This window comes from Engraulis encrasicolus, chromosome 11 (assembly GCF_034702125.1).
Source record: "Engraulis encrasicolus isolate BLACKSEA-1 chromosome 11, IST_EnEncr_1.0, whole genome shotgun sequence".
Classification (NCBI taxonomy): Eukaryota; Metazoa; Chordata; class Actinopteri; order Clupeiformes; family Engraulidae; genus Engraulis; species Engraulis encrasicolus.
Genome location: NC_085867.1, coordinates 55,054,838 through 55,068,662, shown reverse-complemented (window position 1 = coordinate 55,068,662; position 13,825 = coordinate 55,054,838). Strand labels below are relative to the sequence as shown.

The window sequence follows — 13,825 nt, the reverse complement described above, 5'->3', positions numbered from 1 at the left end:
CCCCCGGAGAGCATCAACGCATTGCTGCCTGACATATCTCTGGTGAGCAGAAGACCGGCTTATTGGCTGACTCACAGGAGTCACGACACACAGTGAAAGAGAGAAGAGAGGGGAAGAGAGGCTGACACACAGTGAAAGAGAGAAGAGAGGGGAAGAGAGGCCGACACACAGTGAAAGAGAGAAGAGAGGGGAAGAGAGGCAGTGAGATTGAGATTGGGGAGGTGTGACATCAGCAATGGAGGTTGGAAGAATCCGAGAATTACATGGTTTCCGGAGAATTACTGTCTCAGAGAGTCTATTTCAGTGGAGCCAAAATCAACTTAAGGGTCAGGTGGAAAGAGTTTATCAATGACAGAGATTAGGGTTTCTCAACAGGGGCTCTACGGGGGCGTTAGGGAGTTTTAGGGAGCGTTGAGAAGGATACAGCTGACATGGGGGGCGGTGCTTAGTTGTCGTTTGAGGGCATTAGTCCATTTCATTTTTTTAATGCTAAGGGGTGTGATCACAGGCTTATGATGAGGTCCAGGGGACGTTTATTCAAGAAAGGTTGAGAACCACTGTTGTAGATGAGGCAAAAGGCAGACTGCTCAGGGGGATTAATTCCCCAGTCTTTCTGCGGGATGCATATAAAGATGAAGTGTTAGTAGAAGGGCTCCAAAAAGTACACACACAGACCAAACAGTGCGTTCAAGTTTGTGCTAGCATTTTCCTTTTTTTAACACCGTGATGTTTTTTTCCCCATCTTTTGGTCTTCCAATTAAATTTTCTATTGTCCCTTATTTCTATTAATGCTTGGAACGGGTGGGTGTGGGTATGGGTGTGTGCGTGCGAGTACATGTGTGTGCGTGAATGTATGCAGTGCACACACGCTTGTACAAGTGTGTGCCTGCGTAGCATGTGTGCTTGTGGGCGTGCCTGTGTTGCGTGTGTGTTCAATATTCTATTTTATTCAATTAAATTTGAACTGTTAAGGGTCAGGCCAAGGGGTTTTCAATTCAGCACTGTAGATGAGAAATGAACAATAATGTTAATACCTTCCTACAACAAATTCTATCACTTGAAACATCTGTTTTTGGTAAATGTCTCAGGCCCTAAATATATTGTTAATATGCTTGAGCAATATCATCCTAATAGATGTCTTAGGTCTTCTGAATCTCCTCTACTGGTTGTGCCAAGGGTCAAATCTAGACAGGGTGAAATAGCATCTACATTATGCAGCAAAATGCTTCCTGTCCAAATTAGAACTGCCCTAACAGTATCTTGTTTTGAAAATAATGAAAAACAGCTTTATTCTCATCTGCCTTTGGTGATAGGGTAGTTAATTATCTACTATCTTTAACACAATATAGTTGTTTTCTTATCTTTTCTCTTTCTCTAATCTTTAGCACTTTCAATGACAATTATGTATTATAATGTGCCATATAAGCAATTTTAATTGATTGATTGACTGATTGCCTCTCTCCCTTCACTCCAAGGACGAGGTGCAATCTGGGACAGACTCGCCCCCTCCTTTCAAACCTCCACCTCCGCCAGGCGTCCAGAGGAAACAGAGCCGACGGGAGCCAGCCACCAAAAAGCCTTCCTCCGAGTCCTCCCACTCTGGCTTGTATTTCACCGCGCCCTCCACTACCTCCTCCACCCAGTCCTCCCAACACTCAGTCACAAAAGAGCCCAAGCGGTCGCCCACGGCCAAGGCGTCCTCCTCCTCCACACCTCGCCAACCCAATCAGGGTGGTGCCCCTGCGACACGGCTGTCCATGGTCAACCAGCACAACATCGGCCCGTTCCCACGTGTTCAATCCCCCACGCGCAACAAGGCGGGAACTGCCCCACACCACCACCACCACCAGCAACAAGACCCTCAGCATACACCTCCTCCTCCTCCCCCTCATCCTCCATCGCTGCCGGCCTCTATGCTGTTGCCCTCCCCTGGTGCCTCTCCTTCTTCCATAACGCCACCGTCGCCCCTGTCTCGACACACGCCCCCAACAACACCGCCCTCTGCCTCGCCTGACAAAGCCTCACCCTCCTCCTCCTCCTCCCCGGCAGGCAGTCAGCAATTTGTGACGGTGGAGGTACACCGACCTAATGCAGAACCCGACGTCAACGAGGTCCGACCACTCCCACAGGCACGAGGTGAGGCCTGCTGTGAGGTTTTATGACTGTTAGGAAAAGATCTTTAAAAAAAATATACACTACTGGTCAAAAGCTGTTCTCTGGACAGCATCTCACCCAGGGGGTAAATAAGTGTAGGAACGCAACTGGTGTCCACACTTTGATTAGTCAAAAGTTAAGAATATATTTTGATTTACTTTAACAAGCAGCGTCCACACAGTGTTGCAAGCAGCATAACATTGTCCGTAGCATCAGACTCCTTCTCCTGCTTGGTGAAGAAAACAGCATGGAAAACAGTGTACCAATGGTGATTATTCCAATCTTAGTTTTCTGGTATACGGCTAAAGCAGAGGCCCCACATGTGGACGTTGGGGCCCTCATAGCCTCCACATGAAGTCGTATCCAGACCATTTGAGCAGACACATCAGTGGCCTGCAAAGCTCATTTTGCAGGACTCTGGCAGTGGTCTTCCTGTGCCACCTGCCACAACAATGGAGGTAGCAATCCCTGATAGAAATGCATATGTGACCAAAAAGTCAGCCAGAAAGGATGAAAAAAGAGAAATGGTCTGTAGACACCACCTGCAGAATAGCTATTTTTGTAGCCAGAGTATATTTTGGTTATGACCTCTCATTTCTACCCATTGCTTTTTAAATTTGCACAACTGTATGCAAAAAGGACTCACAATCAGTGTCGCTTCCTTACTGGACATGCTGATATCACAGATGTATGATTGACTTGGACTTGCATTGCGTTGTTTTGGTGTTACATTTATTTTGTGAGCAGTGTGTATTGAAAACATTGGCTTATGCCTGTGTCCTATGTAACAATTGCAATGGGAATTTTGGCAGTAATACTGAGAAACATTAGCCTGGTAAACCACCGCCACCCGCTGGACGCCAAAGTTTTTCAGCTAGCGAGTGGGTCTGTCCTCCAATCTGAGAACATCTTGAACGCTGTGCCCTGAGTCAGGCAAAACTAATCACAATGCAGCGATTTGTTTTGAATCAAAGCGGTCGGGGTTTTGAGGGAGTGACGACGAACCTCGCAACACCGTTGGGAAAGCACATCAACGGCAAAGATCACTGATTGGTCAAAGTGCCGGCACGGTTTGAAAAAACAACAGGTTGTTCTCATCAACAATCTTCGGAGGTATCGTTCATCGGGGCCAGACTAAATAACTCCAGTCTCACATTTAGGCTGGTTTATCAGGCTAGAGAAACATACTAAATATGTTTGATGATATTCTTAGACAGTTAATGGGTCAAAAATTAAAATAAACAGAAAACAAATAATGTGACAATAGCATGTAATTTTGACAAAATCTGTGAACTTGTGATCTGTGAAACTAAACTGATTACTACTAAAAATATTACTGAGTGTACCTTTCATGGGAGCGTGGGACCCCATGTAACCTTGTGTGCTTTATTCCAAATGTCCTTCTGCTGTACTGTGGTTTAGCAAAGAGAATGTTGTAACAGTATGCTGCCAAAAGCATGTGCTGAGTCATTGTTTATATTTCAACAGGTGCTGGTCTCTCCCAACTATCAGACAGTGGTCAAACTTTGAGTGAGGACAGTGGGGTGGACATTGTTGAGTCAGGACACCTCAGCAAAGAGAGTAGTCCCCGTCCTGCCCGGCCGCGAGCCCCCAGGGAGGACCCTGGAGGGCCTGGGGAGCCCTTCCCAAAAACGGTACGAAACCAAGGGGAAAAAATGATCTTAGCAACAAAGTGAAGAATAATTCTGGTGTGTGTGCGTGTGTGTGCGTGCGTGCATGCCTGCTTGCGTTTGTGCGTGTGTGCGTGCATAGCCCTCACCGTTTATTTCATGTTTGCTGCAGTTTCTGTTATTTGACTTATTTGGACTTGATCTCAACCAGCTTTAGAATGGCCGTCTATGGGCACCTGCAACTCTCTTCTTAAAATCACCTTTAACATTTGTTTTCAAGAATATGCAACTCACCAAGTGTTCAGCAGTATCCACTGGTGTTCCTTAACAATTTTTGTAGCGAAATGTGGCATCTGTCGTGTTTTATGTGTGTTTTATGTAGCAATTTGTAAATTAAGTTTCACTTTCACTTTCACTTTCTTTCACAAAATGGCAAATAAAAAATGACAGAAGCCATATTTCACCTTGAAACTTGTTAGGGACTGCGAGTGAACACCCCTAACCACTTTGTGAGCAGTAGACTTTCGAAAACAAATGTTTAAGGTGATTTTAACAACAGAGTTCAGGTGCCCATAGACGGCCATTCTAAAGCTGGTTGAGATAAAATCCAAATCAGCCAAATAACAGAGACTGCAGCAAACATGAAATAAACGGTGAGGGGGACTCAAACATTGCAGACCACTCAGAAAATGGCCTTAATGTTACAAAAAGTGGAGTTCCCCTTTAAGCTCTGAATCTGCCTTTCTCTCATTCTACGAATTTGACCCCCAAAACAGCCGGGTCTCCTGGAGCCTACGTCCACTCTGGTGAGGGTCCTCAAGTCAGCCGGCACCCTGGGCATCGCCATAGAGGGAGGTGCCAACACACGCCAGCCTCTACCACGCATCGTCACCATTCAGGTGAGTTTGTCTGACGAGTGTGATTCAATCCATGTATCAGGGATTTACTGGAAATCTGTTGATCAAAACTATTCCTCTGTTCAGAGGAAAGGTTGTCAGAAAGGACAGGAAATCAGAAAGTAGTCTAGCTTTAAACAATTGAGAGACAAAAAACTTTGATGAAAGTTACACCATCCGGTCTGTGAAATATAGTGATGGATTACTGGTGTTATGGGGATGTATGAGCTACAAATACACCATAGTTTTGGTCCACGTTAATGGAAAGATGAATACATGATCCTCTTAAGAAATACTGGAGGAGACTTTGCACTCATCAGCCTTGACGCTGCACATGGGACATTGCTTGGACAGTCCAACATGACAATAATCAAAAATCATAAGGCCATGTTGACCTGGCATTACCTACAGAAAAATGAAATGTTGTCTCTTGAGTAGCCATCTCACTCTCCTGACCTCCATAAATTGGAGTGTGAAGGTTCAATTAACAGGGTTAGAGCAACATTTTACTTAAAATATTGCAATGCACACAATTATCGCACATTATGGGTGACACATCAGAGTTCAAAAAAGGAGAAATAATGGTGTGCATGTTGCTGGTGCATCTTTGACCAAGACAGTAAGTTTTTGTGATGTATCAAGAGACACGGTATGCAAGGTAATGTCTGCATACCAACAATAACCAACCACAACCAACAGGATTAACTGTGGATGCAAAAGGAAGCTGTCTGAAAGGGATGTTTGGGGGCTAACCCGGACTGTATCCAAAAAACATAAACACAGCTGTCCAAATCACAGTAGTTTAATTCCAGAATTCATGGTGCCCATTCACAAATGTTACAATTTTCATGAATACTTACCACAACCTTCAAATTACAAGTATTGATTATGAGTGGGAAAATGGCACTTTTCATACATGACAAACTTCGAACTGTACTTCGGTCATAATAATAAATAATGTATTACTTTGTAAATATTCATGAAAAGATCAAATCTGGCAATAGGCAGCACAGTTTGATTGAGTAGCATAGTTGCAATACCTACTCTGGCCACAATCTTACACAGTGAGGCTTTAAATATGCACCTCAACTCTCCATTTTCCACCAGCACGCTCCATCGGGAGCTCCACAGGGTCAATATACACGGCCTCCAGAGTGGTCCAATTTATCCATGAAACTTCCCACACTAAAATGACAGGTGTTTCCGTTTCATTGACCAACCCCTGTATGTGACTAGACCATAATGGTCATAATGGTTCGCCTTGTCAAAATAAGTCTCCTCAGCACTGAAGGGAGAGTTAGTGCCATCATGTTTAAGGCTTGTCTTTGTCTGCGCTGTGTTGATTTGATCTGTATTACCTCTCTCTCTCTCTCTCTCTCTCTCTCTCTCTCTCTCTCTCTCTCTCTCTCTCTCTGTCTCTCTCTCTCACACACACACACACACACACACACACACACACACACACACACACACACACACACACACACACATACATACTCTCTCTCTCTCTCTCTCTCTCTCTCTCTCTCTCTCTCTCTCTCTCTCTCTCTCTCTCTCTCTCTCTCTCTCTCTCTCTCACACACACACACACACACACACACACACACACACACACACACACACACACACACACACACACACACACACACACACACACACATGGCCAGAGGGGAGGGTCGGCCCACAACTGCGGTCAGCTGAAGGTGGGGCAGGTCATCCTGGAGGTGAACGGCGTGCCGCTACGAGGCCGGGAGCATCGAGAGGCCGCACAGATCATCGCCGACGCCTTCAAAACCAAAGACAGAGACCACATAGACTTCCTAGTCACAGAGTTCAACGTGACACTTTAGGAGGTAACGAAGCTTGTGGTGCAGCCCTCATCCACACACACACACACACACACACACACACACACACACACACACACACACACACACACACACACACACACACACACACACACACACACACACACACACACACACTACTGTATGAGAGACCCTAAGATAGCAAAAGGTGAGGCTTTATGGGCCTGTCATGCACATTTCTACTTAAAAAGTGGTGTTTAGTTCTTTTCCACATGCAAAATGATGCACTCTAGCTGTTTTCCTTACTGCTTCAGGAACTTGGACGAGGATGCCGACCAATCACACACACACACACACACACACACACACACACACACACACACACACACACACACACACACACACACACACACACACACACACACACACACACACACACACACCTACTGGTATGCATACTAGATGAGTGTGGTGTGTTTGATCCCCATTCATGATGGCACAGCACTATGCATACAAAAAAGATGCTTATCCCCATCACATGGATGGAAGAACTTTGGTCATTCATTTGTTTCCTCCAATCTGTCTGTGTCTTGAACTGAAACAGGAACTCTCATGCTACAGGTCTGACTACTTAACAGCTAGTCCATGACTGACAATGATAATGACATGTTGTGTTATTGATTGTGTTTTCTGCACCATTCGAGAAAACTACAACAAAAAATGTGAGATTATGTAGGAGGCTGTCACATAGAGCAAACTTTTTTTCCTCTTTGTTTTTTGTGAGGCAGATATGCCACCCATTAGCAATGAGTTAGCCGGCTAGTTCGGTCAGTAGCACTAGCAGGAATGGAGGTTTACTAGCTGCCCATGCTGGCGTGAGTTACATAAGTTTAGCTTAGATCTTCTCTTTTATCAAAGACAACTGTTTCAGTCAAGTAGATATGTAAAGTTTGTGAAACCAAATTTGGGTTAATTGGAAAATTTACTTCTTTGAACTTTGATACTTAATATGATATTTATATACTTTATTTTTCATGTAAAGTGTGTTGGTTACACCGCTTAGGGTTTCTAATATACTTATTATACTGCAAGTCACCAAAGTTTAGCGTTACTGAAGTGTCTTAAACATGTACCTGCATTTTCCCACTCAGGACTTCCCAGACAGGATCTGTTGTAATTCCTTTTTATAATAGCATTCCTTCATATTTGTTAATTTTACAGCCAACTGACATGGCCCCTGTTAAGTATCTTCTATCTTCAATCACCCCACAAGTTAGGAGCTGAATTGCCTCTTTTTGAGAACGACAAAGAAATGGCCCACTCCTCAAAGCTTGGTAGCTCCTAGCATGGTTATAGTTCATATCGTATGGCCAGGTGAATTCAGAAGTGCCTTTCATCCAGATAAAAGTTTTTTTCTACCACTTACACTATTTTGGAAACGTTATTTGCTTGTTTCAAGTGTTACTTTAATTAGTGTTACTTTTCCATGCCGCTGTGCCAGGGCCACTGAGAGCTTTGGCAGTGCTCAGGAGAAAAGTAATCTGAAAGGGACCCCCACCCAATACATGCAATGTAATCAGGACCAAAATCTGGGCACAGGACAACTTACACCACCACACCACTACCACTACCCGACCCCTGAACTTTGTGTACAAGGCTTGTTAAGGACAGTGTTCATGTTTTTAAAAAATCTTTTACCCACAATGTATAGGCCCTGGTCAGGTAGAGCAATACTTTCTTTTTTCCTCACCAGCCTTCCCCTCCCCCACCTCCTTGTCCTTGCCTGCTTCTTGTACAGTTTAAGAAGTTTGTAGAGGTTTGTACATTGTACATTGATGTTATTTATACTAAAGTGTGTTTAGTTTTACAATAAAGAATTATGACATAACATTGTGTGTGTTGTTTTCGAGCATACAGTTCTGCTACAAAGATCACATTGGATGTTTGGACTTTTCTTTAGTGCAGCGAATACCTCAAACAATCTTTCACTTGGTGATACAAGCATCAAATTTGGTTCAGAGGTGCTTCAGACCCTACTCTTTTAGAAAAGGTCGCTATCCAGGTGAAAAAACAAAATGGCGGCCATTTTCCAAGATGGCCACCATGCAGATATGAATTAGCAACTGAAACAACTGTTCAAATGGTGATACAAGCACTGGAATTGTCATAGATACTCCTTAGACACACTTCTTTTGAAAAGGCATGCAGGCCACTTGAAATCCAAGATGGCCGTCCATTTTCCTAGATGGCCACAATACATATTATTGGAATCGGTTATGGGACAAAAAGAGCACTACTGTTACGGAGCTGACAAAAGCGTGAAACTTTGCACGATGCTTCCTTAGGACCCCCTCAATGATTTAAGCCGAGGAGCCCTAGTGAAATGCTCAATTTTCATATCAATCAAGTGAATAATACATGTACATATCATGTGTCAGCTTGGATTATCTACCTCTATAAGGTCATTACAAAATAAAATATATATTGATTTGTGTTCAGATATGTATATCTCAAGTCCTAAGTGTACTGTGGAGTGATAGGGGCCTTTATGCTTGGGAAATTATGAATAATCAATGTGCAATACACCATACAGTATTGACAAATACTTTATGTATTGTATGTATTAGCAAAATGGTTTTCTGGTCTACTTTGTGCTTAAACTTAGATGACATGTTGGTTACCTAACCACTTAATTTATTGATTGCTTGTTATTTTTTATTTGTGCGTGTGGTCCTTTGTTTAAAACATATCTGCTTGCCTTCCCTCTCTCACACACTCAAGTCTTTCAAAAACTTTAAACAACAACATGTGGAAATGCCATTGGCTTTGGAGGGATACAGCTGTCAAAGTAGCCTACAAGTCATCAAGACTATACTGTACTGTACTGTGGCGTAGTGTACTCTGCTATACTGTACTGTATTGTACTGTACTATACTGTACTGTACGGTACTGTACTGTACTGTGATGTGATATACCACACTGTACTGTACTGTACTGTACTGTACTGTACTGCACCGTATGCTACTGTACTTTTACTTTACTATACTGCACCGTACTGTTGTATGCTACTGTACTGTACTGTACTGCACCGTACTGTATGCTACTGTACTGTGCTGTACTGTAGTGTACTGTACTGTACTGTACTATACTCTACTGTACTGTAATGTACTTTACTGCTCCGTACTGTATGCTACTGTACTGTACTGCAATGCACTGTACTACACTCTACTGTACTGTATGCTACTGTACTTTACTGTACTGCACCATACTGTCTGTTACTGTGCTGTACTGTACCATACTGTATGCTATTTAACTTTACTGTACTGCACCGTACTGTATGCTACTGTACTGTACCGTACTGTATGCCACTGTACTGTGCTGTAGTGTACTATACTCTACTGTACTGTACTGTACTTTATGGCACCATACTGTATGCTACTGTACTTTACTGTACTGTACTGTACTGTACTGTACTGTACTGTACTGCACAGTACAACTACACAGAACTGAAACATTTAGAGCATTCTGAGGTCATGTACAATATGATGCAAAAAGATTTAGTGGGAATGAGTTATGTTACTGTTGCCACTCAAAATCTTGAAGGTTAAAAAAGTCATATGGCATTTTGTGTATGTATATATATATATATATATATATACCATATGAGAATTGTTTTTTAACATAGATATAGGTGGCAAAGACCTACGGTAGGTAACATGTTGTCCATCAGCTGTCATTTTTGAAGTAGCAATTGAAATACTCAATGATTACTGAGTTTATTGTAATGCAACTTGTGACACAAGTACTAGGTGAGGACTTGTTTGCAAATTCAGGAGGAAAAAAAAACAATTCTCACACCTCTGCCTACTTACTCAACACCTACTTAGAAATCATTCCCATTTGATTTGAACTGAAGATATAGCCTACATGTATATTGAGTGATCTGTAATGCCATTCTTAAAGACTGAAATGCAGTCACTATAGACATAATGCTACTTCTGAAAATTTAGAATTAGGTGATCTTATGGGTTCTTCATACACATGGAGAGATATTGTCATTTACCCTCTCTCATACACATAAACAAATATCTGTTATGGAAATTAGAGGATGGAGAACCTGACCTTGGACATCATCTTGCAATGACACTTCCCAATTCAGATGCAGCTGAGCGAGCATTAGCAACAGTCTATTCTCACCATAGTTTTAGTGTGGGAAATGCTCATTTTAATTCAGACCAAGAATCTTCTCAACATTTTCACAATGTTACATTTGCTGTCAAACATGTAAGCACAGACTCACCCATACTTTCACACTATGAACATTTTTGTAGTCGCAGCAATCTGGTCAAGCAGGCTACCCCTGCCCTTGCTTCATTTCTGCTGAGTTCGGGACTATATTAACATCGTCAGCTAAGTAAAATGTCATGTAATAACAAGGTAATGCATGACATATTGTATATGACATGGTAGAATGTTTTTTCTTTTTCTGAGGGCTCCGAGGCTAGAATTACAGCATATACCCTAAAGAAACACCATGCAAAGTTTGGTGCTTTTGTCACTTCCGTAACGGTATCTGTATTATATCTGTATTGCGGCCATCTTGAAAAATGGCTGCCATCTTGTTTTTCCACCTGGATAGCGACCTTTTCTGGGAAAGTAGCTCCTGAAGCACCTGTGAACCAGATTTGGTGCTTGTATCACCAAGTGAAAGATTCTTATGGAATATTGACTTAACATCCTTCACTAGAGAATATTAGTGGTACTCGTGGTTAGTGGTTGTCTGAAGCCATTCAATTTGTTGTCAATGCCCACAGAGCCTTTACAAGAAAGACTATTTAAATCCAAGGTGAGAATCAAGTACATATGCTACTTGTATTCATTTGAATACATTACAATGTGCAGGTCAACAATGTCACTTATGCCATAGATTCAGCCTATTAGGTCTTGATATAGAATGGTGCTATGGTTTTAAATGTTTCGACAGATTACTTTCAAGCCCCGCAGCCAAGCCATTTCATTGGACACCGCCTAGCAACCAGTCAGAAAGCAGCAGAATATTCCAGAATGCCATAATAGAGCTCGAAAGTGACATCATATCCTCCGCATTCATGGGACCTCGGGAAGTTTTTAGCAGAATCTCTATATAATTTTTCATGCAGACGACCTCTGTACAAAATATTGATATTGTTGCACGAATCATCTAAATTTAGTTCCTAAAACAGTATATGTAACCCAGCGCATATAATGACTGGAATCAGAAGATATGTAGTTGCTACTGTGCTGTTAGATAGTCGGGTAAGATCCCGTGAACGTAGAACTATGTCACGTCCGCTTCCGAGCACCATACACTTCATAGCAAATCCAGTCTGGATCCTTTTCCAACCCTAACCCACATTGAACATTCATTAATTAAGGAGTAGAGGCACATTATTTGTCAAGCATCCCACTCCAACACACAACAACATTTTTTTATTGTCAGAGAAGTGGTCCTACTATTCAAACATTTCACTGTTCTGACATGAACAATATTAATATGACAAGATGGGGGAAATAATACCAGACTTCAAGAAATATCATCCTCTTCTAAAGGGACAGAAGTGATGAGGACCGACAGCCATAAATTGTTTAGATTGCAAATTCCATCAAATTGTAGGTGGACTTTGAAACCTAGTACATTTTCAATTATGTACTCTTTAGGGCTGTAACTATATTTTATCGAACCTAGAAATCGTGATTCGCAGAGTCACTATACTCTATTGGGGTGCAAAAAAAATAGAAAATGTTGATGAAATCCATTGGACATAAGTCATACCATACTACTCAGCATAAGAGGGTCAAAGACATCCAACATGAAATTGTCCTTCAGTGCAATGGATACTTTTGCTTACTGTTACTGCGAAAAAAAAAATTTGGCTTGGCTGTCATGCATTCACTTGAAAAATTGAATTCACTGGGAATTCAATTGAAAATTGAAAATCATGTTTTTTACAGTTATAGTAAGCAAAAGTATCCGTTGAGCCTTTGACACACAGATTGACATTGACATTTGACATGGTTCCAAAATAGTTCCAGGAAGTGACCATCGAACACAAAAAGTGGAGTAAAAGAATTTATGTTATGGTAAATGAATGAAGTTTAATTCATTTTTTACTTCATCATTTCTTGTTATAGTGGTTCTGTTTTAGTCTCTAGCGAGAAGAGAGCCGCTGCATGTCACCAACCGACTTCCTGTACCCCGGTTGTCACAACTCTGAATTCCATGGCTCTGTGCAGTCCTCTCTCTGGCACACCCTTAGCAGCACTCTTATCAAAGGAAGTGGGCCTCTTAACCACAGAGCGGGTGGGGTGGGGTGGGGCACATTCATTTAATTTTAAACAGCTACACACAGCAATTGTGCATTTTTTTATTTTTTTTATTTGACCTTTATTTAACCAGGAAGGTCCCATTGAGGTAGAAACCTCTTCTTCCAGGGAGTCCTGGCCAAGACGGCATTAAGACAGTGGAGGCACATGCATATGCATATGCATATGCATCAGCTGTTACTTGTGATTGAGCTCAATACTTCACTGTTGCTTCGTTTCGGTTCAGTCAGTTGAGTGAGTAAATCATTCTAACTTCTGCTTTTGCTTCTGATCACTAACCATGTTATCATATTTAGGCCTATATTTTTAATATGCCGGTTTTCTGAAGGCAATATGATGACATTCTTTAACTTATGTGGTTATTTCATTGACATATTTTGAATGCTAGTTGTGTAACCTAATAACTGGCTAGCATTGCATCTTTGTGCAGCAAGGGGGCTGTAGGGTTACGGCTGCACTCTGACTGTCACACATATGAGCATGGCACCAATGAGCCTGGCTCTTTAGTGTAGTGGTCAGAGCCCAGTGTGGTGCCTCAGAAGCACTGGGCTTAAGTCCTGCTGGGGTAACTCTACTCCCCTTCGCTACAAATAGCTCTCTTCCTCTTTTTCCCAGATACTGAGAAAGCGGGTGAGGGGGTCTCCCTAATGTTATATTCATTACATGCTCACAAAGTTTCATATATCCGATTGTTTCATTTTCCTGCCAGTTGTTGACAGAAAGTCTGAGATAAATTCAGTTACTGACCAATCTGACTTTTAGTTAATGGGCGATTTTTCCTCCAATGCTGTGGTGGTCTTATTATTGGTTTAATGGTTGGAGAAAGGACATGCTTTACATGTGTTAAATCTATGGACTAAAGAGATGTGGTATAATGTATTCATATATTGCAGAAAAAGTGGCCCATTTTAGCCCACCTCTTAATGTTGTTTATTGCTTCTCTTATAGTGGATAACGGACTGGACATTAAATC

At 42.0% G+C, this 13,825-nt stretch overlaps 1 protein-coding gene across 1 annotated transcript in view; it reads left to right on the top strand.

Annotated features, from left to right (window-relative positions):
- Nucleotides 1-6,561, top strand: part of whrna (whirlin a) — a 23,958-nt gene extending 17,397 nt beyond the window's left edge. The window contains exons 8-12 of the mRNA XM_063211434.1: nt 1-42; nt 1,476-2,136; nt 3,643-3,809; nt 4,562-4,684; nt 6,349-6,561. The exon at nt 1-42 is cut by the window's left edge and continues 39 nt beyond it. Of these exons, the coding sequence (XP_063067504.1) occupies nt 1-42; nt 1,476-2,136; nt 3,643-3,809; nt 4,562-4,684; nt 6,349-6,531 (1,176 nt within the window). The 3' untranslated portion in view covers nt 6,532-6,561. The remainder of the gene's footprint in view (nt 43-1,475; nt 2,137-3,642; nt 3,810-4,561; nt 4,685-6,348) is intronic.
- Nucleotides 6,562-13,825: the final 7,264 nt, after the last annotated feature.